Source organism: Podarcis raffonei, chromosome 10 (assembly GCF_027172205.1).
Source record: "Podarcis raffonei isolate rPodRaf1 chromosome 10, rPodRaf1.pri, whole genome shotgun sequence".
In the NCBI taxonomy this organism is placed as follows: domain Eukaryota; kingdom Metazoa; phylum Chordata; class Lepidosauria; order Squamata; family Lacertidae; genus Podarcis; species Podarcis raffonei.
Window position 1 is genome coordinate 11,358,025 of NC_070611.1, and position 26,662 is coordinate 11,384,686.

Genomic DNA, 26,662 nt, shown 5'->3' on the forward strand with positions numbered 1-26,662 from the left:
TGGCACTACAAATTCCCTACATTCCTCAACTTTCAGTCAAGCAAAAGTGAATACCCACACCACATTTTTGCCTGTATGCCCCAGGGCAGCCACCATTAGGGATGATTTTTGTTCTAGCTGTAAAAAGCACAGTTGATTCCTTTTTATCGATTTACATGGTCAATAGCTGTGCTGTGGCCATTCTTCGGGCAAATATGCAGATTCTGTGGCCTCACATGCAGCTATAGAGCCAAACAAGTTTGAGAACTATGATCCAGAGCGTCTTGTCAAGGTAGATAAAGAATTTAAGAAGAGAGAGATAAATTGTAGTTAAGGAAAGGAATATCAACCATGTTTTTAGAGCATAGTAGAGGAACCCATGGCACTCTTAACTGTTGTTGGTCTCCAATTCCATAATTCCTAACCATTTACTATGCTGGCTGGAGCTATGGGAGTTCAAGTCCAATGATGTCTGGATGAGAACAGGTTCCTCATTCCTATTTTATAGGCAACAACCATTCTCAGGGGAAATGTGAATATGCCTCACACTAAATCCATTTATCTTCTATTATCTGCATGTGAGGGCACACTCATGACTTACACGGAGCATTTGCAGTGTTTATGCTAGTGCATAGTGATATGAAGATGCAAAAGTGAAGATGCATGTTCACACAGTGAACTCATTCCAACAAAAACACATAGTGAGCACACACCCAGAAACCATGGCCACTTGGGTTCATCAGTGCATTATAAATGTACAATCCAATGGCCCCTGAGAGGGCACTGCAGGGGCCATGGAGTAGACTAGATCTACCCCCCACCCCGCATTGTCAGAGACAGACCTGATGTCAGAGCTCACCTCTTTGATACCACCAGCTTCTCTAAAGCCCTGGCCCAACCAACATTGCAGCTTCTACACTGGAAAAGCCAACTAGTGTGGAAGGGATAGGATTCAAAGGATCCTAAGCCTTCCTAGTGCCCAGAAAGAATCAATTTAGACATACATCTGAGTGCATCTATAGCTGTCTTTCCCTTCCCTCCTATTGTTCCTAATAGGAGGGGAAGGTGTATAAAGGAGGAACAATTTTGTGTTCCACTGTTTGTTTGTTTGTTTGTTTCTTCTCTTCTGTATATAAATCTTCATAACTGACCCCAAAACTACATGACTCAATATAACTGAACTGTTCTAGCAAATCCAGATTGTATGCAAGCATTTCCTCATCTCTTCAGAGTTGAGCTGGTGCTCTATAGCAGGTTCTGTTGGGAAGTGCCAGAAGCCCTGTTGTCCAGATACAGAAACATTCCACATATGTAGGGTGTGTGAGAATTAACCCTGATAACCTCAGCCTTGATCTCTGTGCATTTTGCCATCTTTTCTGTACATAGTTTATGACAGTTCTTTGGTCTGCACCATTCACCAGCTTCTATCACACCACAGCCATCTCAGTTGTTCAGAGGAAAGATAACAATTGAAACAACTGTGAGGTGGGATTTATATTGCCTTAATTTACTGCATTGGCCCTCCGTGGCCTAAACCCCTGATTCTACTTAGACAACAGTCCAGTTAAAGAATCTTAGTTAACTGGGGATGCGAGGGATTGAACACTGGATCTTGTGCATGCAAAGCATGCTCTGGGTCTTCCCCTTCTCCTGTTTATTTATAGTTAGGTTTAAATTTGGCCTTATGCTTTGGTTTCTTTTTGGACTTTTGATTTACCGAGAAGCTAGAAGGTTGGCCTTTCTTAACCCATAACATAATGCAATGCTTATTTCACAAAAGTAAGAACATACCTGTGTAGTCTTCATAACATTCACAAGTGTAGCCTCCTTCTCGGCTTCGGCAAAGGCCATTGTTTCCACAAGGGTTAGAGTAGCACAAGTCAATCTCCGTTTCACAGTAGTCACCTGTAAACCCAGGGGGACACCGACACCTCAGTCCATTGATGGGGTGTATGGGTCGGAACAGGACAGTGTTTGAGCTGATAAATGGAGCAGAGCTGTCAAATTTAAGTACGGACACACACTTCATGTAGTTTTCACAAGGCTCCCGCAGACAAATGTTGTCATCAAAAGGCAATACCCGCTGGGTAGATATCAATGTTAGGAGTGTCCTGTTGAGGTATATCTGCTCCTGAAGGTCCTCCGAGGGGAAGAACTTATTCCGAATGCCACCAGGAAGCAAAGCAGAAAAGGTCACATTCAGAATATTGGAGCTGACATCTGTGTCGTTTTGAATATTGAAAACAAAAATGCCCTCTTTGGTTGTTGACAGCACAGTAGCCACACCTTCCACAAAGAGAGCAAGCAGTGGTGAGAGAAACTTCTCTTGGGACATGTTTTCCAGTCGTACTGTGATACTGTTGGTCAGCATGTCATCAGTAATGATCGTCACCCGTAAGGTGCAAAGCGCTGTAACACTGTGAATGCCATCTATGGAGGAAAGAGAGAAGAATCAGAGGTGTTTCCAGAAACATTCCCAAGTGCTTACACATGCAGGCACCATCAAATATGGGGTGCTGATTCATATCATGCACAAGAGCAGTAAAGAGTATGCCAGCCAACATCTCAAATGGCTAGTGGTAGTTCAGTGTTGTAAAGACTCCACAAATGGCAGCAGCCAGGAGGACCTGGCCCACTGATAACTGTGAGGTCAAAATGAGCCCCGACAGCACGGAAATGAGTAGGATCAATGAAGTTATTTAGAACGGAACTTTATGCATTTCAGATCAGTAGCTGGCAGCTTACAATACACACCATGTAGTTCTCGCTTTCTACACAACACCCACATTATCCACTCAAGCAGCAGGCTCAAATTCAAGGAGCTAAAACCAAAAGTAGACTTCATCAGGAGGGATTCCAGGAGCTCCATAAGCAAAAATACAATCTAACTCTCATTCTACCAACCAAGAAAGCTTCTCCAGTTCCACCACAATCCTCATATATCAGGATCTAAAGTACAAATGTAGCTAGTCTCAAAATCCAGGAAATAAATAAAACAATAACGTTAAACCTTTTGATTTTGGAGGTCAATCTTATTCCCTTTCACCTTGCCAGAAAATTATGAACCAGGAACTTTTCCAGGGCTCCAAATGTAATGGGATCTGATAAAGCATATGCAGTTACCACATCCTATGTACAAATAAATAAACTAAATATTTGTGTATGCGTGCTTGTGTATATAAACATATGCTTCTTAAGTTTATTACAACATTGAAATTGCAAATCTAGCATTGTATCCATTCAATAATTTTATGCAGCAATGCATTTTTGAAAATAAACATTTTCCATAGAATAAAATAATATTTTAAAGAGTTTAAAGAAAAGAAACTGGGGGAAAAACCATGAAAAAATATGGTGGTGGAAAATTTTTCTGCCTTACATCACTGCAGCTAATTTTCTGAGATTTACTTGTGCAAGCTATATGGCCAAGATAGTTAAATAAAGCAGAAAGCTGAAATACATCAAGTAAAGAGGAATTTCATCTCTAATGGCCATAGAAAATTGTTTTGGTTTGTTCTCCATCTGTTATCTCTAATCTATCTGCAGCAAAAACCTAAGGATGACTTGTTTTATCTTAAGTCCCAATGTTTTTAATTGACTTGCTGCTAAGTATTACTTTAATAGTCTATTATTTATATTATTGCATTTTCTGTGAATGTTCTTAACCGCCTTGAGTGCTGTTTTATAGGGGATTGGTAGGAAAGAAATTTATTATTTTATTAATAAATAAAATAAATGTGCTCCCCATCATAATAAACTCTTTGCTCACTTATCTAATACCTTTACAATTTTGAATTAGTGAGAAGCAGTAGGTGAAGGCTATTACTGAAAATGGTAGTGAAAGTTTCACAGATTGATCAACAGGGGGGGAAAAATCTCATGTGTATCTAGTGTGTATCTCAGAAGTACTCACAGAGTTCAACGCAATGAGGACTGCAGCCTGAGTGATCAACTCTAATCTGTTAACTGTGTATTGTTCATATAAAAATATAGTAACTATATTAAAATTACCTACAAACCAGAGTAAAACAATCCATCTACTTGCCTTTAATGCTATGATGCAGTTTATCTATGTCAGTTTTGTTGCAAAATTTTAAAAAACTTTTTAAGCTGAACCATTTAAGTTAGGAAGGACTATGGACCTGAATAAATACATTAACCACACCAGCATTAAACATTTTCAGTCACTAGTGATCAGCTTAGACAGAAGTTCCTAAAACAGGCTTGTCAGGTTAACCAGTAGTGTCTTTTGCATCTTTTAACATCAATCATTCTGAAACCTGATTATCAAGCAGATGCATAGCTGGAATACTTAAAAGTATTCATTAGCAGCGGTATATTGCAATGAGCAGGGGCATCAAAGACTTGGTGCCATTCATCAAGTTGCCTGCATGCTTTCACTCATAGTCTGAACACCCACAACCCCAACTTTATTTAAAAGGTAGATGTCTCGTTGCAATTAGCATTGTCTTTATCTTGATGTGAAGAGATTGGTGAGCATTTGGATAAGTCTTAAGGGGGAAAGGAGAAAAGCCAAGTCTCTTCTCCTGAAGAGCTCATTAGTGGAAGCAACTTCCTACCCCTGCACCCCACCATATACTCCTCCTATATTGGTCAACGAAACTGTACTCATAACGTAACATATTTGGGTTAATTAGCTATTTAACCCATAGTGTGCTTCAACCAAAGTAAAAATTGCACCGCTGTAACTAATTCTGCAAACGGGGCTGGCTTTAACTGTGAGAAACCTTGGTTAGACTAAATATCCCCCCCCCAAAGGCGGTTGCCAAAAATTCCAAAAGCAGAATCCGGACATGAGAATAGATCAACAGATGATGCCTATAAATGTAACCATTTCTAAGTCCCATTGATTTCAGTAATAAGGAGTTAGGGATGTGCTTGAACCACAAAGAAATAAGGAGTAAGTAATTCCCCTCCTATCTCTGACTTGCCTTTCAAGCAAGGGAACCAATGCACCATCTTTAAAACTCTGAAACAGGAAAATGACTGCTAATAATATAGGTAACCCAGAACCACTAGGAAAAAACTATGGATTTTCTTGCTGAATTCCATGGCATGTGAATTGCACTTAAAAGGTACAGTTCAAATATCATTTAAGAAAACAGCAAAACTCTTGTTGCTTTTAACAATAAATGTAGATTCAGTGCATGGGCAGAGTGTGGATTTCAGCACAATAGAAATATAGGATGCAACTTATTACAGTAAATGAACACAAACAACACTAACTAATCATTCAGGCTTACTTTGCAATAACTGCCATCTAGATATAAGCCTCAAGTTGGTTTCTGGTTCCCGGTTCCTATGCAACAGGGGGTTTGCGTGTTTTGCCTCCTGGCAGCACAATGTATTATTATAGTTCCTCTCTCATAACTACAGTGAAGAAAAGGTACTGAACAAAGAGCTTTTTTCCCCCTTAAGAAAAGCACAATGATGTACATCACATGGTATGTATACCAAGAAGACAAAATATCATTACTGTGTGAGAAACCACTGGAGTCCAGGAACTGTCATAATCAATATCAACTGTCACAATATACAAGACGGCTTCCCCAGAATTCCCAGCATCTATTCTGACACAGTTAATAAATCACCATAAAAGGCACAGCGTCAAGACACCATACAGCTTTGTCCTCCAAAAAGTGAGCACAAAAGGAAATTGGACATGAATGCAAGCAGCTATGGTGATGCTGAAATACAAACTATAAAGCAGTTTAAAATAACTTTGTTCAATCCTACAACACAAGGATAGTGGAGTATTGAAAAGAAACCATATTTAAACATAAATAAAAGACTTTTATTTAAAATTGTTAGCGCAATAAGCACAACCATGTTTTTGTCAGACGACTGGCCTCTGACTAATTGCTATAGGCCACAGCATGCGATAAAATCAGTTTGTTAGAAATTGTTCACTTAAAAAATAGGAGGGACTTGTGCCTAGCGCTTATGAAAGAACAATACGCCTTATTCTGAGGGCCTCCGCTAGAATGAAAATGCAATGAGCTAATAATACAACCCAACTCCAACACTTGTTGCAGCAACAAACTTGCTGAGAAGGGGGTCATCAACCTCTGCCCCAGCATGAGGCATGATGTTATAAAGGCTCTGCTGTGATGTTATGACTGCACCACAAAAAACTGAACACTGACACAAATGCTGCTGATTAAAGACTGTGCATTAAGGTTTAAGCAACTTGTTTAAACTGGGGGATATTAACTATAACTGTACATAGAATCTCAACTAAGGAGAAGTGAAAGGCTGAAATTTTTAATGTTTAACGCTGCAGTCATATTAAACACCTGCAAGTAAGTTCCACTGAATTCCATACAACATGCTTCTGAGTAGACTTGCATACTTATGTGCATTTAACATGCACATTCAGCTTTATGCGCCTGACAAAAAAAAACTAAAAAGGGGACAGAAAGGGGATGAGTGTCCAGGAAAAGACTTTGGCAATCCCATCCACTATTGAACCCAATAGGTTTTGATTATACACAATTTTGGCTTTAGACACAATCTTGGGAATGTAACCCCAACGTGAAATGAGAGTCGCCTGTACAAAATCCCAGTCAGTCACTTTGTACAACAAAGGCAGCTGACCAGATAAAAACTCATACAACTTTGGAAGTGAAATATAGTCTTCCACCTCGGGAGGCACATTTACTGTCGTACTCCAAGTATGACAATGACAGCAATCTTATTCCCATTTTCCCAGGACTAAGCCAAATTGAATTCACTAGGATTTACTTCTGAGTAGACATAGTTAGGATTGCAGTCTCTAAGTCTGGATTCAATTCAACAAAATATTTCTGAATCCTTGGATGAAAATAATATAAACAATTGAGGAAATATTATTAAAGAAAAGTTGAAAAAGTCATTCCAACGTTCTGTTCCATTTATGTAATTCACAGGGAGACTGTTTTATTTTAACACACAAGCACTTACCATGAATCTTTCACTGATATCTTTTTAAAAGATGAGTCATTTATCTTTGGTGATTATGGCTGGAGATCTGGAAATGCTTCACAAAAGGGAGGCAAATGTTTTGGGTTTCTTAAAGCTCCCACTTACAAGATATCACCTTTGTGGATGTCTGAATAGTGTGACTAAATTAAGAATATGACCTCAGTAGGGAAAGGAAAACTAGAAAAGGAACTGCATTTCCTTTGCTGTAAAGGGCAAAAGCCAATTCCTTTGCCACAGGCAGGAAATGCCAGCTAAATGCAGAACCACTGTCCCTAGAATTGGAAATAACTTTTTTTTAAAAAAAAATGCATTTCCCTATTTCACTCAAATAGGAGAATCTGCAGACAAATGGGGAGATTGTGATCTATGGACAATCCAGTCAGCCAGGAGATTCAGGATTGAGTCTGGTACCTAGGGAATTGAGTCTGTTACCTAGGGAATTTGCAACATTTTAAAAAGACCTGCTTGAATTAACTTCCAATTTATCAAACATATACCGCATTTTGCAAGCGTTTCGATGAGGAACATGTGGTTCTCCAGATGTCACTGGGACTGCAACTACCAACAGCCCTGAACACTGGTCTTGTTGGCTGGGGATTACAGGAGTCTGAGTCCAACAACGTCTAGAGGGCCACAGGGTCTATCCCTGCTCTAAAGTCTTGTTTGCGCAGATCTGGTAATTTAGAGAATCCATAGGAACAAATCACACACACACCCCAATCCAGAACGGATTAAGCTCGTAACCAGAGGTACCACTGTAAATAGTTTTAGTTCAGACAGTGCAAGGAGAGCAGTGCCTACATAAAAAGCCAACTCTTGAAGGCAATGTCCTGCTTACGAGCAGAAAGAATCTCCCCCCTCAATATAAAACATATACATTAACACTCAGAAAGTATCACATGCCATTAATTTTATGCACAAATATAGCAGTTATGTGTAATCTTTAACAGGGCACCCCTACACAAAAACCACTTCCACCACGTAACAACTGGACGACCAGCTGATTTTGGAGTCAGCATGATTGACATGATTACTGTAGCCTAAATATATGGGGGGACGCGGGTGGTGCTGTGGGTTAAACCACAGAGCCTAGGACTTGCCGATCAGAAGGTCGGTGGTTCAAACCCCTGCGACGGGGTGAGCTCCCGTTGCTCAGTCCCTGCTCCTGCCAACCTAGCAGTTCGAAAGCACGTCAAAGTGCAAGTAGATAAATAGGTACCGCTCTGGCAGGAAGGTAAACGGCGTTTCCGTGCGCTGCTCTGGTTCGCCAGAAGCGGCTTAGTCATGCTGACCACATGACCCGGAAGCTGTACGCCGGCTCCCTCGGCCAATAAAGCGAGATGAGTGCCGCAACCCCAGAGTCGGTCATGACTGGACCTAATGGTCAGGGGTCCCTTTACCTTTTTAAATATATGGGATGCATAGGTCTATACTCTAGTAAGTGCAAACATTTGTTGCTAATTCATGTGCAACTGAATTTGTGCTCATCTTCTCTTCCCTGCACACTCAAATCAAATACAGTGGTACCTCGGGATGCGAACGGGATCCATTCTGGAGCCCCGTTTGCATCCTGAACGCAACATAAGCCACAATGGTGCGTCTGCGCGTGTCACGTTTTGCCGCTTCCGCACATGCGCGTGACATCATTTTGAGCATCTGCGCATGCACGAGCGGCGAAACCCGGAAGTAACGCGCTCCCATTACTTCCGGGTTGCCGCGGAGCGCAACTCGAACACGCTCAACCCGAAGCACATTCAACCTGAGGTATGACTGTACATACACAAAAATGAATACAGTTTGTACCAGTAACATATATTAACAAATGTAATATGGTAAAATGAAATCCTCACATTTGTCAAACCCTTTGCTCACTTTCTCTTGTTACAAACTAATTCACGCAACATAACAAAAGGCTGCATAATGGCTACCATTCTAGTACAAATGACCCTGGGGTCACAACAACTCTGTTTTATCAATGCAGAACTGCATTCTTTGCAACCCCAGCTACCCCTAAAGTATGTGCTGATAAGGACAGAAGCATCCTATCAATGGGACCATATCTCAACAGTTTTCACACACACACCCGCCCAATTCCTTTTCTTATGCTCAAATACAAGTAGCTTGCAAGCAGCTGCATTCCAGGCCTCTCTTTGCTTATGTGCTATTGCAGCTGCTGTGGCATGACAACAGTCCCTTAGCATTACGGCCTTTAACCACTGTAAGTCTTGGTTTACAGCCTTTCCCTCCTGCTGACCTGCCACAAAGCAGCCGCTTCACTCAGTCAAATGGGTTTTCTCATTGGAGTGTTAAACAAGGTGCAGGTTTTAAAACCTCTTCTCATTGTCAGAGCCCTTGCCTCTGTTTCATCTGCTGACCTTTGATCTGCAATTACTTCTGAGATGCCTGAGGTCTTCTGCTCCAGACCTGCCTACTGAGCACATGGTGTCAGGAAAAGGGGGGCATGAAATCATCACTCAAGACGGCAAGCAGGAGTTTCTTCCTGATAAGCTCTGAATACCTTTCTCTTTCTCAAAGGTGCATTCATAACTAGTAACATCAAGCAAATACCCTGTGTCATATTATAAGACTGGTTTGCAAACCCCAGATCACTATGCCTCTCATCTGTAGGCAACGGTGTATCGGGAAATTTTTAAAGTCTAATGTTTTACAATTTTTTACGTACTCTAAGCTGCTCAGAGTGGGTGGGGTATAAATAATAAAATTATCATTATCATCATCACCTCATCCAGCTACTCACTTAGCAATTGGTTATGGAATGTGGGAACCATTCCAATGAAAAGTATTGTAGCTGATGTTGCCCAGTGTGAAAGCTCTTTCCATGGCTCATTCTCTCACACAAGCGTGTGCTTGATGGAACAATGCATGTGTGAATCAACTTATCACATTAATATCTCACCTTTCCACTCAGGAGCTCAAGGCAGTGTATGCAAGTCTCTTAGGGAGTCGCTCATTGAGCCACTGAACTACACAGCTTCAGCAAGATTGCTGCATCATGTGCCGTCAGACCCCTCCCTGGATAGATGAGATTTCAGCTCTCTGTCTGGAGGCACGATGCATGATTTATTTCTGTTAGGGATTGAGGGAATAGAGCAGGCATAGGCAAACTCAGCCCTCCAGATGTTTTGGGTCTACAACTCCCATGATCCCTAGCTAACAGGACCAGTGGCTATGGATGATGGGAATTGTAGTCCCAAAACATCTGGAGGGCCGAGTTTGCCTATGCCTGGAGTAGAGCATGTGTGGGGAACATTTGGCCTTCCAGGCCTCCCATCAGCCCCAGCAAACATGACCAATGCTCAGGGGGGAAGTGGGGGGGGGAGTTGTAGTTCAGCATCATGTAGCAGAATGTTAAGAGGGTGCTAACTGCATTTAAAGAACTAGGCAACTCCTTCTTACATTCTGCTTCGCAAAGCTATCTTTCAATTTACAGTGTTTATTTCTGTGTAGCTTGTCAGTTACAGTTATGACATTTTCTTTTAACAGGGTGAGGCGGAAACAGCTGTAATATTCATAATGGACTTGACAATAAATTACCTTGAATTATTCCAAACAAATAAGACCAGAGAGTTAATGTTCACATAATAGTGATGTCTGAATGAATCATCTTATTTGGAAGTGGGTTTTAAGTGGGTTTGAGGGTGTTTGTGCGAAGGGGGTGGAAACAGAATGCTAACAATTTGAAATTATTCTTCTAACATTACAGACGCAGGAGCAAAGAATAAGTCAGGCAAATTAAATTGACACAGAGCAAATGAGGTGTTCAGATGTGATAAACTGATTTTACCCTGCACCAAGTTTCACAAGCAGCTTTTATATTCAAAGAAGGAGAAACTGTCACTATAAGGGAAGACAATACTTCTCAAAGGAAAATCCTAAGTGAACCATGGTCCTCATCACTGAGATTGAAATAATTTTGCTGTGAAGTCCCATGGCTGCACTCACACACACCATATACAGTGCAGAGAGTCAGGGAAGAGTCATGAGTTGATGGCCAAGGAATGTAGATGACGACTGGATGAGCACCTGATGCACATCCACTTCCTGCAGAAAAATCCTCAGAATGTTACACCTTTAAAGTCTGCAGCAGTGTATCTATAACCACAAACCATATTTCCCTCAGCTACTTGCTGCTTGCTCATTTTACTCAAAACAAAAGACTAGTATGGCTACTTAGCACACAGGCAGTGGAGGATATTAAAGTGCAGATTAGTTCACCTTGACTTGAATGCTGAATAGAGGAAGGAAGATCATGAATAGGTCTATTTGTGCAAAAAGGAATTATTTCCACCACTGACGTTTGCAAGAAGAAAACAAAACTCTTATTTTCATTTCCCCCCTAAAAATGTTTAAGGGAGTAGATTAAAAGAAAAGCTCCAAACACCTAAGGCAGGATGATACCCCCTCAGTACTACAACCCCACATGTTCTGATGAGTGATCTGATCAGAAGGCTCCAACTTTGCCTTCATTGTACAGAATGACTGCCTATTCTGTACCTCTGAGTCTTTTGAATTTCACTTTGAAATCCAAATCCCTCTAATGCATGGGGCTCTCACAGAACAAGCAAGAACAACGTGCATTTCTGAAAAGCTATCCACTTCTTACAGTTACAAAAATGGCTCCTCTGCTTTCCAGTTTCCTAGAAGCATCTGCTGGAGTCTTTTGTTCTCTCTAGTTGAAAGTTTAATCTGTACAAATTCACCTCGGCCTCTGCCCATAGCCAGCATCCACCTGCCTGATTTCTTACTTACAACCTGTTCAGGGGTTGTTCTACTTGTCAGCTCTGCTTGCCACTAACTCTGGCTTTCATTTACCGTTGGTCTCCCTGCCTTCTGCCCAGCCAGTCTTTGTAGACATCAGCCACCACAGGCATTCACTGAACACTGAGATATTAGGTTGAAATTTGGTACACAAGCTCAGGAGGCAATTCTGTATTTCAAGTTTGAAAACCCTTGCCATCTTCACACCTGAGGAAAGTGCAGTACATAATGCAAAACAGTATCTCCTTTGAAGGCTAAGACACTGACATCAAACTAGCTGTGCCCATTGAGAACCATGTGCTGTGTTTACAGTGCAAAGCCCAGCTTGACACCTTCCACATTCTTGAAGTGTCCAGGGGGAAAAGAAATATGTACAAAACAAAACAGTATTTTCCTTGAACACTGCATCAGAAAGAAAGTTGTTTTGTTGTTATTGTTGGCATAATGGATGTAGCCGGGTGGGGGACAGCTGCCTCCCCAGTCAATCAAAATCAATATAAATAAATACAAATCTGAGGCTCTGCCGCCCCTAACTAAAGCCTGCCCCCCCAACAAAAATTCTAACTACTCCCATGGTTGGCATCTGTTTGTCTCGAGAGAGAATGGGGTGTGTCTCTGGGGTGAAGTCAAACAGCTGCGTTAGCAACACTGAAATGTCCTCACCGGGGCACAATCCTGGGCAATATGTATAGAGGTCCCGGGCTGCCCAGATGACAAGACCCCCCTCTCAGCCTCACTGGTGTGGTCCAGAGGAAAGAAGAGCAAAATGTTTGGCATCAGCTTGGCTGCAGAAGTTGCTGGAAGGAAGCGTACAAGGCGCCCAAAGTTGGTGTGCACATTTCAAGCACAAACTACAGCTCTGCACCCATATCCAAGGGGAACACCAAATACACAAACATTATGCAATGCAATACATCACCCAAAGACTGAGATACCAGAATGAAAGTTGCTGTTCTCATTCAGGAGGCCATAATCTAAGCCCCAGATCCATTATTAAGCGGGTAGAGAGAAAGTGAGGTCTTTTGAACACTGAGCTTTACTGGCTTAATTGGTTACTCAATTTTTTATCAGTCTTTTGATAGTCACAATTTAACATCTTGGAAACCTCTAGAGATAGAGCATGCAAGAAGTTTCAATACATACGTATATAAATAGTGTTGAAACCAGGCCTAGTGCACTTTTCTCCCTAGCCATGGTATATGCTACAAAACTAACCCTGTTACCTAGAAAAGCAAGCTGGAAAGGAAGAGACAAAAGCGAAAATCTAGCAATGGATGTCCATCATGATTGACAAAACTAATTGTTCCCTACTTGAGAACAGTTGCAGTCTGGAGAGGACTAAGTTCACTACAAACACACCATAGATAAGCAGCAAAAACCAAACAATCAAACAGACTCTGAAACAATGAGCACATTCATGCCACAAGTTATTAAAATCAAGAAAATTTTAATTAAGAAAATATGGAATTCTGAATTGCATTTCAAAAATTTAATCATACATTTCCCCAACACTGTACATTCTCTTACTCCAGATGGTAAAAAAATAGATCAGATCTTAAGTGTAAATTCCAAGTAAGCTCTTGTATTCAATGAGCATATACGTATACACGTATAGAGCAAAGATCAGAATGCAACCCATTAATGTTTACAAGCCTGGAAGTATGAGATATTAAAGAGTGGAAAGATCACTTCTTAATACTCCATTACTCTAATTTCTCTTCTTAAAGCCTTTGCATGAGTAATCAGAGGTGCTCAAGCAAACCCCGTACAGTACCTTTAATTAAAATGTCTGTTTCTGAAAAGCTCTATCACACACTAATCTCTCTGTGTTTAGCTGCTAGCTTTTCAAAACAGGGCACAACAACAGATGTGTGCTATGAGAAGAAAAGCCAGATAGCAGCAGCTTAGCTCAGCAGCCCACTTGCCTTTGCTAAAGTTTTTTTTTCTTTTAAGAGGCTCCACTGCCAAGCCATGCACAGCTGATCAGTGGCATTCATTGGCGCTCTCTCTCTCTCTCTCTCTCTCTCACACACACACACACACCCCATTGCACCTGCTAGTAGACTGAGAGCTTGGTGAAAAGTCTCAGACTGGAAGACATGCAAACCAGCCCTCAGCAATGTGGACTGATACTTTCTCCTTGATTCAGTAATAGTTGAACAATGATCACAAAGTCTGCCTGTTTGTGTGTGCCAGAACCCAGCTTTAAACTAGCAGAGCGCATCCAATCAAGTAGTTGCTCCATTTTTGAACTGGTCTTTGACTGTAATAAGTTGTTGTTGTTGTTGTTGTTGTTGTTGTTGTTGTTGTTGTTGTTGTTGTTGTTATAGTTGCTCCATTTTATTTTGCTTAATGTCACCTGTTTTTTAATATTTGGTATTTTATCACATCTCTGAAATATATTTTGAAATACAGAACGAATTAAGTTTGTAACTAGAGGTACTATTGTATTCTGCAAGGATGCATCCACAACTGCATGAACCCCAACCTCCATTCTCCACCATGTGCTCAAACAGTGTTAGAAAATAGCATAACAACATTGTCAACATTCCTTGACAACATTTATTTTTAAAACTTCTCTCTTATCTTCCAGGATGAAATTGCCCAAGACAACTGCCAAAATTACTTAGAACATCCATTCAAAATATAACAATAAATCTACAATAAAAGCTACAGAAATAAAACCAGAAGAAGAGATAGAAGATAAAAGCAGAACCATCCAAAAATCAAAACAGCAATAAAAGAACCCAGCAAACACTAAATAATAAGAAAGCAACTGAAACTGCAAATAAATAACAGGAATGCACTTTCTTAATACCATTATTTCTGCTCTTAAAAACGGTCAGGTAAAAGTTAACCAGAGACTACTAAAAATTGTATGTGTTTGCTCTAGTGGAACTGAACCACACAGTGGCTAAACTTTGCCTAATTTATCTGCCAAATGTTGTGTGCTTCAACCCAGTCTTCTTCAAAGATGCCAGCCCAAGGATGCCCTTTGCAAAACAATAAGATATTGTCTAAATTGTGCATGTGTCTATATATACACAATTGTAAAAGTTAAACTGGCAATACATACTTTACAGAAGCCACTGAAATAATGATCAATCAAGCAATCTGATTGCAAAAACTTTTCCTGTGATTCCAACAATGTACAAAATAGACAGCAGGATTGTGCACTGTTTCTTTTGAGGAGACAAGTCAAAGAATGACAATAAGCATGATATATTACCCTGTACAAGGGACATATCACTCATTGTTGTCAACATAGAGACAATTGATTTCCAGGGGAAATCTTAGGTTCCTTACAGACCTTAGAAAATAAGTGGGGATAGATCATGTGACCTTTCCTAAGATCCTTTTGGTGACAAATGTAGAGAAGATTTCCTGATATTTTATGCTAGGAGACATAATGAAGGAAATAAATTATAATTTTAATTATAATCAAGAAGTGATGCTTCTTTTGACAACCCGCCAAATATACGATTACGATATCTTTATCTTTATTGTCATTGTCCCTTGCAGAACAATGAAATTGAAAAACTACAGTGGTGCCCCGCAAGACGAATGCCTCGCAAAACGAAAAACGCGCAAGACGAAAGGGTTTTTCGGTTTTTACGTTGCTTCGCTAGACGATTTTCCCTATGGGCTTGCTTCGCAAGACGAAAACGTCTTGCGAGTTCGTTCGTTCTTTTCTTAAAGCCGCTTGAAGAGGCGCAGTTGCGATGGACCGTGCTTCGCAAGACGAAAAACATCGCAAGACGAAAAGACTCGCGGAACGAATTAATTTCGTCTTGCGAGGCACCACTGTACATAAAACTACCACAAAACTACATAAAACGACCACAAAACTACATAAAACTACTACAAAACTACATAAAACTACTACAAAACTACATAAGACATTTAAAACCCCCTAAAAACTCTAAAACCCCATGTTAAAATAACTATACTACAGAGACCCCTTATGCTGCGTTTAGAACCAGAATTGCATTTACATAGAAACTGTTTCTCAGGTGGCTAGTCCTGGCCTTTATAACCCTATACCTTCTTTCAGAAGGCAGACGCTGAAAGAGATCATTTCCAGGGTGCGTACTATCCTCTCTCTCTCTCTCTATATATATACACACACTATTTACCTATATATACTATCCTGTATATATATATATATATACTATTTACCTAGAAAACCCATCAATTTCTAAATTTAGAATCACTTGTTAACCAAATCAAGATCTTATTTAGCTAGAATGAACAAAATTCCACAGTGTTATCCAAGGCATTCTATTCCCAATGCTCTTTGATAAACACTTTGTTTCCAACTTAGTACAGTCACAAGGTCTCATTTGAAGTTCAAATTACAGCTTTCAAAGCAAAATAGGATGCTGAAGACTCTCTTTCACCCTAGCTCTAAGCTACTCTCTACCTTGGGTTATGCGAAAATCACTGCTTTCCATTCATGGAATTTTGTTGCTTAGATTACTGGGACCCCCTCAGTCCACAAGCATCCTTATATCTGTCCTTTGCTTAGGCACATATTGGTTTGGATCCTGTAGACCAGGTCTCATCCACCCGGTGCTCTTCAGATGTTTTAGACTATAACTCCCATAAACCCAAGCTAGCACTGTAGTACACTGATCTAATCTATGAATGACTGCAAGTGGTATTTGGTCACTTATAGATATAGGATTCAATGAACTTCACCTGTCAGAGATAGTAACTCAATGGTCACTTACCTCGGCATGAAAAAAGAAAGATATTGCTAATAATTACTGACTCTCTCCCACTTTACTTCAATCTTGTATTTACTCCTAGTACAGTGCAATCTTGACACTGGCTTCCTCCCTTTCACCCTTCTAGTGAGAACAAGGTTTTAGCTAGGCTACCATTGAGCACGGCCAATAAAGTGAGATTAGCGCTGCAACCCCAGAGTTGGCCACGACTGGACGTAGTGGTCAGGGGTCCCTTTACCTTACCATTGAGCAAGCAATAGGTTTAGTTGCATTCAGTGTCTGTCATACTGGCTGCTGTCATAGCCAGTGAATTATTATAAATACCATTTTCTTATGCAGACATGACAGAAACTCCAATTACAGCCCATTCAAGCTCAAAGAGACGTGTGTGTGTGTGTGTGTGTGTGTGTGTGTGTGTGTGTCCTGTCTTTATATTGATAAGAGGCCTCCCGTACACTGTCTGCCTTTACTCTTCCTCACCCATGTTATTTCTAATCTCTATGGTAAATCATATACTTCTAATTTTCTCAGAAAACATAAGAGAAACAACAGGATTGGTCCTTTAACAAACTTTTGGACACTGTTTACTGGTACCACTCTATTTATTGACATAGGCATTCAGCTAGCAAAAGGAACTCAATGATCCAGGAAATGGTTTCACTGGAACACCTCTCAAGGTCAGCATCTCATTGATCCCACTGGAATTAGCCAACTAGAAAAAAGGCCCAGACTGTAAGGGTATACAGTATGTGTAACCAAGAGGTATTCCACAGTAAAAATAGGTGTTAAATTTTTGTTCTTCATCCACAGTACAAGTTTCTTCTAAGCCCATGTTTGTGTGTGTTACAATGTCTTCAGCAGAAAGGGAGGTCAGACAATAATCACAGAAAAAGCTACAAGTGCTGCTCTTACAAACTTTCTGAAAATGTAACAATTCACACAGGATCTATACAGTGGTACCTTGGAAGCCATACAGAATCTGTTCCGGTAGTCCTTTTGACTTCCAAAACCCCCAGAAACCAAGGTGCAGCTTCCGATTGGCTGCAGGAAGCTCCTGCAGCCAATCGGAAGCCGCGGAAGTTGTGCCAGACGTTCAGGTTCCAAAGAACGTTCGAAAACCGGAACAATCACTTCCGGTTTTCAATCATTTGGGAGCCAAAACATTCGAGTTTAAAGGCGTTCAGCTTCCGAGGTTCCACTGTACTTCAGTTACAAACAATTACACACCTGATCTTTCTAACTCCAAATATTATGGAGATAGGAAACTTGGTAAACTGGAGAGACCAACAGCATATAGCACAAAGAGATGGGAATCGAGAGCTGAGTTGATGGAAGATTTCACACCCCAAATCTGAAATAGGAATAGTAACAGTTATTGTTGAATAACTATATCTACCTAGTCACCTCTCAGTTTTTTATGCCTTAGGCAGAAAATTTATGTTTCAAGGATTTTCATGAGCAACCCTGAAGGCTAGAAACTTGCAGTTTAGAATGAAAGCTTAGATTCTCCACATTCTGTGCATGCCAATCAATGATTGCTAGAAGAGGTCATATCTTACACAATGTCCTAGACACCCTACTCAGAAGTAAGGAAACTCCTACAACTAGTTTCCAAGTCCATTATACTTTGACAGTTTATTTCACAAAGCAAGTACAGTAGCCATGACTGCTGCTGTACAGAATGGATTCTGTTACCATACTGAGACATAATTGTGTATTTTTGTTAAACAGGTTTGGGTGGTTATACAGTAGTTAAAATCCTAATGATTGACTAATCCAGTAAAATGTTTGAAAAGTAAATGGAGCACATCTTTAAAAAAACCTGAAGTCAAGCAAATCAAGTTCCATAAATACAAAGAGTGTTGGAAGTAAAAGCTTCTGAATTTTATTTAAATATTTAAAAGCTCACCTGTACACACATGCAATCACTAAATTGACATTTCAAAAGTTATTTTCATGGAGGAGGGGGAGCTGGGAAGGTATTGAATTCTGCCCATAAAGGAAGCCTACGGCAGGCTGTGCCTCAACAGCACTTTCAATTACCTCTCATAAGCACTTGCTTTAAAACACACACCCACCCTTTGACTCAAGTATGTGTCAAGAATTTTACAACCAGTGAAAGATTTAGGAGCTTGGTTTGGCTTTTCATAGGCAATACCAGGTATACGGAGTGTGTTTTTAAACTGAAGAACAGACCCAATGATCTCACAGCTTCCTGCTCTCCCTACATCTCTGCTCACTCATCCAGCAACCTGTACGAACATATCATGATCTAACATATTCATCTGACTCACAAATTAAGGCATACAGCAAGAATTGCTTTTATGTCTCTAAAGCGAGTGGGGGGGGGGGCTGTTATCTTCTTCTAGGATCTTATGAGGAAGTAACTGATTGTTGGCAAAAGTTTGATTAAATGAGACCTTGGGAGCTAACCTTGAAGGGTAAAAAGGAACATGCATTAAGAAAATCCACAAGCAGAGGAAGATTACTTCCTACCACCTGAAGATGAATTTTGCATTTTGAGAGCTACATCCCTTCTGAACACCAGGCAATATACAATCTGCTTCAACTGACTCCACCTAGTACACCACCCACAATTAATCCCTGGCTTTGCTAAATTAAAGACTGCCATGATTCTCTTTACTTCTGCCCACATGTCAATGATAGTGGGTGACTTTTTAACCTGCACTTGCAGAGGCCCTTTCAAAATGCTCTGTGAGATAGTATTTTGCAAGGAGCTTGACAAACCCAACATTCTCCAGCTGAATGGCAGTGCCTGCAAACCCTCTTTTCAGCTGAAACAGGTTTTTATCTGCCCCATATAATGTCAGGTGTAGGGCAGCTGGGTGCAGTTTGGCCAAAAGGCCTGGTGGGTCTAATTTGGCCCACAGGCCAGAGGCTCCCCCCCCAGCTTTGCAATATATAACAGGGGTGAACAAAAGGTAGATTTGGACCTATGGGCAGATCTCAGTGTGATATGCAGTACAGCAGCATGGATTTGGGCTTTCAAATTAAACAACACCAACGACAAAATGGCTTTCCCCCTTCTAAATAAGTTTCTGAGATGAAGTAATCCTGGTGGGGGAAAATCCAGCAGTGGATTTTTGTGTGCTAGGACTGTGTGACTACTGGAAAAAACGAATTCCTGAGCTGGGCATGTGATCAGAGTCACCCTGGGTGATATACTGTACAACTAATACTCAGTGACCTATGTCTATTGATCCTAATGGAGCTATTCTTGAGCTTGGTTTCTTAGTTCTAAGAGTGTGCCCCCCCATCACTATTTTGCACATGGCTCCAGTTGGTTCTATTGAAAAACCAAAGTAGATCCAAAAAGCCTGAACTCTACCTGCCCCAATGTTTATGGAAAGCATAGACAAACTTGGCCCCCCAGATGTTTTGGGACTACAATTCCCATCATCCCTGACCACTGGTCCTGTTAGCTAGGGATTATGGGAGTTGTAGTCCCAAAACATCTGGAGGGCCAAGTTTGCCTATGCCTGGTTTATGGGAACCAACACACCAATTGCTGTTCATGTTCAGTATATGTTTGTTCATAGTGGTAAACTGGGTTATGCTAGCAAACTTCTGGAACCTACTAGAAAATGTATCATTGCATAGGTATTGATATTTCAGAGGTTTCAATGTGTGTAAAAAGACACTAGCCTCCTGTCCCCACCATTATCCATAAGCCAAGTAGTCACATATCTCCGGTATCTCCCACCAAGTATTTATTTAAATGCACAAGTAGTTAAGATGCCTGCCTGGGAAACATGACATGGGCTCTTGTGGCTGACAGGGCTGCCTATAGCTCTTTATTTGTGAGAAGGAGCCAGGGGCCACTCTCAGGGGAGAGTTGATAAAAGCTGAGATGCTTTAGCCATTTGTCCCTTCCCTCCATCTAAGGCGCCCATATCAATGGGAAGATGACCATCCTCGCTGATTACACATACATGGGTTAGAAATACTGTGTTGTTAGAAATTATGTTAGGTTTGTGGTGTCTCCTTTGGTTTTGAAAATTCGGTTGAACATTTGCCTACTCCCCTCTTCCTTCTATTCTTAACAAAGTTTCAGAATTGGACTAGTGGGATCTGTGTGTGTTTGCCAGACTCAGGATTCAGTTAATGGGACATCCCTAGTTTCACTCTTTTTTCTCGGACTGTAAGTGACTAAATCATCTAAGTAAGAATTAAAGAACTTAATTCAAAATGTGCACCTCTTAGGCAAATAAAAGTGTTAAACAGAAATCAGTGTGTTTCGGCTACTGGCCAAGCTGTTTGACTAAGTACTTTGTGTGACAAAGGAATAGCAAAAAGGGCTAATCAATGTATGTTACTTGTTAACTATTCATTTTGATTGCAACAACCTAATCTCTTATCTCTGTTTACTTAACACAAAATAAAAATTTGGAGAGTGGAAATGTGCTACTTGACAAATCCACTAAGTATTTTAAGGTGGGACTTAGGTTTGCTCTGTTAACTTAATACACTGTAGGTCACCGGCTTCCCTCAAACAGAGATAATGACCAAGACTTCTTATGTGGTGGGAAAATCTTGTATGGAAGTGTGGAAGGGTCCTTTCAACTATCAAAATGGAAGGGACCTTAATATTTACCCAGAAAAGCTTCAAGAATAGTATGAAGCTGACCAAAAATGGAAATTCTGGAAGAGCAGAGGATGAAGTGGGACCTAATCTGGGAAAAGGCACTCCAAGCTGCTACCACCCACTTGGGCAACCAAGAACATCTCCTAAGCTGAGAACCTGATTCTTAAAAGGAAGCACAGCAACATCCAAAAGAGGCTGAACATTAACACTAGATTGGTTCCACCAACCAACAGTACTTCCTTCTTGCCTGGGTTTAACTCGTTTGTTTGCCCACATTCCATCCATCATTGATTTCTCTTGTTTATCTGACAATACTCTTCCAAAATTCACTGTTTGATTTGTTTAGGCCATGGATGGGGAAGCTGTGGCCTTCCAAATGCCATTGAACTTCAACCCCAGTCAGCATCGCCAATGGCCAGGGTTGATGGGAACTGAAAGCCCATCCCAAGGTATTAAGTCTGAATTGCAAATAAATTCTAATTTTAAAAAATTTTTTAAAAAGAAAAAGAAAAAAGAGCTTCTGTAAAGATTTCTTACCCTAGTCATCTGGGGAGAAATTCTACTCACCTAAAGCAATCAGGCAAGATTTTACAAGTTAGGATAGAAGATTAAGTGAGTTTACTTTTTTTAAGCCCTCGAAAGCAATCCTTCTCCTTTGGCTGTAACTCAAGATGACCAAGAGTGCAGGGCTATGCATGTCTTCTTAAGCGTTCTGCTGAGTTCAAGGGCTTACTCCCTTCTAAGTGATAATAGGACTGAAGCCATAGGATGCAATCCTACAACACTCACCAGGGAGTATGTCCCACTGAACTCAAAGAGCCTTACCTTTTGAGTAAGACATGAATAGGACTGGGCTGTGATGTAAATAGGTGTGTGCACACAGGTATGGCTGCACTGCCCACTCATTATGAGAAAAGCCTGTCCCTTCCTTCTTACTGCCAGCTGTCCAGTTCAAGTAGTGACTGGGAATACAAATTTCTCTATGGAAAGTAGAAATGGGACACTTCAGCCTCTGCCCATCTGTTGCCCTCTAAACATTTTCAAATATCAGCCTCAGCCAGCACAATGAGGTTGGCATACAGTTAAGGGTTAATTATCTTTTCATGTTAGCACTACAGTATAATCTAACTGAAAATTTGTAGGGTAGTTATTTCAATGTCTGCCTCTTTTGTGTGTGTGTGCATCTGATGAAACACTCTTGTTCACAAAAACGTGTGCCATAAAAAATATGTTAAATGTGCTACAAAGTTCTTTCTTCTTTGTGCTGCAAACAACTGATACAGCTATTCCTCTGGAAGCTTTTCTTTATTTAATTTTCTTTTGCTAAAAACTGCCAGGTATTTTTTAAAAACAATTTTTATACATAAACAGAGAGAAAGCAAGTTTATTTTGAAAGTAGTATGGTACTGTTTACTGCCAAAATTGCATTTGTTGATTATTCAACTGCGCTCGAGAACAAAGGAAAGTCAACTTAATAAGTTTGGTGATTAAGATTTCTGGGCATCATTGAAAGAACTTACAGAATAATTAACAGACCTCTGAATAAGTCAATTTGCATAATTACAGTTTAGATAATTAAGGTTATTTCATTGTACATAAGGGCTAAATATGCACCACCATTCACAACTCTGTGTTTTCTATTAGCAAACAGTTAGGTTCCATATATATGGGTTGATGACATTATCTTGGGCTTAGCCAGCCTGTTAACATAGTTAGTAGCAGTTATCCTACATTGAGGGCCATGACTTTTCTTCTTTTCTTCTGCTACACTATTTGCTTGCTTCAACCTGCAGCCTCAGCAGCACGTGTGAGTGTGTCTGTCTGTCTATCGATCAGTGTACAAAAACAATCAGAGAACTATAAATAGTGTGGTTACACCCTGATGGTGGCTACAATCCAACAGAGGCCTGGTGTAATCATAATACTGCCAATCTCTGAGCCAGGGTTTAAAGGCTGGAAATTGCAAAACTACACATTGTCAGCAAGCTCGCAGTCTTCCTCTCTTTCCTCTTCTCTTCTCTTCTCTTCCCTTGTTTACTTTAATCCTGCTTTACTGATCCACCTTCAGCAGCACTAACCATAGTTAACAACAAGCGCTTTCCCTCTAAAACCCAATTCAAACCTTGGCGTCAACTATAGTTAACATGTTTTCAGGATATAAGCCAAAGTGAAACTGTGTCCACAATACAAGTTTAAAAGGAAGACAAAAATATAGCACCTCCTCATTTCCAGCATATATATTTCCTGTTGTATCTTTGTACACTGTAAGTCACCAGTTACCATTTTCTGGGTCTTCTGCTAAGCACAGAACAAGCTAGCATGTTATAGAGGACAGCATCCTGGTCTGAAGCTCTGTGGTTTCTGTGGCTCTCCTGATGTTGGTAGACAATGACTCCCATCATACCTGGCCATTGACCATGTTGGCTGAGGCTGATGACAGGGGCACAGATTCTAAAATGACCTAGGTTCAAATCTGCACTCAGCTATGAAGTTTGTTAAGACTGACCCACTTCATAGGCTTGCTATGAGGATAAATATCCCCATGGCAGCTACCATGAGCTCCATTGAGGATGGGTAGGATACAGATATGATAAATAATAGTACAGGCTCCTAAATAAATCCACCCTAACTGCAAAACCTTCCATCCACCCCCGCTCGGCAAATTACTAGCTCCTTGGCTTTTGCATCTGTAATGGTCATTTGTGTCCTAAAAGATACTGATTCCTTGCCCGGTCAACTGGAGACAATTTTTACTCACCACAGGTAACCAGGTGAGTGACTGCTTACAAGTCTGTAATAATAGTAATTAACTGTTTTTTAAAAACAATGACTTGCCTAAACATCAACAACACTGAAATATAAACTAAAGTTTAAGAGAGCAGCAGTTTAAAGCCAACTGTTTTCATCTACAACAACTTTACCGCAAAAAACAGTGGAATAGCCGTTAGCACACAAACTTGGCTGTTTGACCCAGTGGCTTTCTCACAAGCCCATTCAAAAAGAGCATCTCCATTTCCTAGACATAATACAGTCAGGAGGAGAAAAGCTCAGTGCAATGCATTGGGGGCCCCTTTGCATAATACTGGAGCTTTTGCTGTTTGCTGCCAACAGCTTTCCCTCCCACTAAGCCAATGCAGACAGAATCTTCCCCTCCAGTTAAACAGGTGCACATGTCACAAAAGTACGTTAGCAACAGTCTGAAAGATTTGTTGCCAATCAACTTTAAGGAATGTCACTTTACTTAAGCCTCAATTGAAAGAGATTTTTGCATATTCAGAAAGAGAGGCAAGCTATTTTTAGAACCTTGTGTGTTAGAGAATTGTAACGCATGCCAAGGATTGAATAAAAGATCTGGTGTCCGCTGAATAAGGAAAGAAGTTAAATCTTACATTTCTTGCAGTGCCTGTTCACAGTAATGTAGAGGTTTGCAAGTAACTTAAAACTTGCCTGTTTGCCCCTGAAATAGTTCCATTCAGCTGACACTAATGAAATTAGGAAATGAAATTAGGATGTTTTATATTGCTTGTGGATTACACCTTGTCATAAGGAGGGAGATCATGAATGAAACAGGACATAGCATTATCCCACTCTCTCAAAAACCCCACCCATATGCAGAGCAACATAGCTCAGTTTGGGCACAGACTTGTGCTCTTGACCCTCATGGCTGATTAAAAACTAGCAAGGAAGTGATGGCTAGCTTGGCCAGAGAAATGATGACTTCCTACTTGCAAGAGGGGATGGTTCCTATTTGCCTAAATGAAGTAGTGGCATGTCAGCTGATTCAGCCCATATTTGAGTTATCTCCCTGAATCAGTTGGCAAGTTCAGACATTTTGTTATATCACATGCAGTTTTTAATTTTAAACTGATGTTGGCTTTTGTTTTTCTTTCCTTTTTATTCTTGGCTTGAAAATAATATAATTCAGCAAAGATTCTATTTACTGAAATACCTTCAAAAACTTGGTTGGAAAACTACCATCAATGTTAGAACTGTGCTTAATGGCCTGTGACTCTAGTTATTTCTGCATTAAGCATAAAAAACAATGGAGCAATCTCCCTGTGTCAACCTAGAGGTAAGCAAGCCTGACTTCACATGGGCTTATGTCCAAGAAAAAGAGAAAATGTTTTGATTTTCCACCATGCACATTTCAGATACAATCCATCAGTTCCCTTCGGTGATAACACACCAACTGGTTAACATGATATTTACGTAAGAAATGTTCACACGATTATTATTATTATTACTACCCCGCCCATCCAGCTTCTAAAAGTTGTGTAGTTCTTTATCTCCTTGACATCTGAAGGGTGGGCGTGCCACAGGGAGGGTGCCACTGCCAAGAAGGCCCTCTACCTGGTTCCCTGTAACTTCACACGTGAGGGAACTGCCAGAAGACCCTCAGAAGAGGACCTCAGTGTCTGGGCTGAGTGATGGGGGTGGAGACGCTCCTTCAGGTATACTGGGCCGAGGTCGTTTAGGGCTTTAAAGTTCAGCACCAGCACTTTGAACTGTGCTCAGAATCATACACAATTTGATTTTTAATAATAATTAAAAATCAGCTTTGAACAAAGTTGAAGTATTTATTAAAAGAACTAACTTCAGGAGTTTATTTGAAGTTTTAATTTACTGTAACTGAGACTGTGTCCAAATTGAGTTATTGAAAAGGATAACAATCTAGATTTGTTCTAATGTTCCCTAAACATTTTTGGGTCAATCTATTGTGCCTTGCCACTAAATAAACATCTCCTGAATTAGACACAGCAGAAGAGACAGAGAAAATGGGGCACATTTCTAGTTACCTCTTAGGTGAGTTTACTCTTCTGGAAATGAATGGGTTTGACCAGTGGTGCAATGAAGTGCACCAAGGAGTGTGTGGGAGTAGCTCCAGAACATTTTTAGAACAATAACAAGATGCTGTCTGCTGAAGCACCAGATTAATGGACCCTCTTGGTTCTTGCTAGGGAGTGACACAAAGTTTTCAAGTTTTACTGTTGTTTGTGACTGATAAGCATAGAGGAAGTCAGAGAATGAAAAAAAATAAACAGAGGCTACCTCACTGTTTCTCAAAGGTGTTGTTGGACTACAATTCCCATCATCCCTGACCACTGGTCCTGCTAGCTAGGGATGATGGGAGTTGTAGTCCTAAAACAGCTGGAGACTCAAGTCTGAGAAACAGTGGGCTCGATACTTCTTCCCTCTCCTTTGACAAAGTTCCTTCTTCATGCTATCAGATTAAATGGTAACACATCTCTTTGAAAGATATTATGCATGGCAGCTGACTGGATTTTTTTGTTAAAGCTCAATGTGTTTTGCTAGTCAGAAGTAAGCACCACTGAGATCAACAGAGCTTACACCCAGGATTTCAGTCATGTGAAGTGGCTGATCAAGAATGTGAGCCCTGGTCTCCCCAATCAAATTCCAACATGCTAACCATGACTCCACCATTTGTGAGCTCACTGTTCTATGTCTGTCAGCTAAACCTAATAAACTGGGGTATTATGCTATGTACTGCTGCTCTTTTTTTGGGGGGGGGGAGTGTGTATATGTGGATGGCCAGAGAGACAGAGGATCGATATAGGTGCTTGCA

General features: G+C 40.6%; 1 protein-coding gene across 3 annotated transcripts in view; it reads right to left on the minus strand.

The window, feature by feature from the left end:
• CELSR1 (cadherin EGF LAG seven-pass G-type receptor 1) overlaps positions 1 to 26,662 on the minus strand; it is a 149,957-nt gene that overhangs the window by 88,389 nt on the left and 34,906 nt on the right. For all 3 annotated transcript variants that reach the window (XM_053406111.1, XM_053406110.1, XM_053406109.1), the window contains exon 2: positions 1,771 to 2,409. In XM_053406111.1, the coding sequence (XP_053262086.1) occupies positions 1,771 to 2,409 (639 nt within the window). The remainder of the gene's footprint in view (positions 1 to 1,770; positions 2,410 to 26,662) is intronic.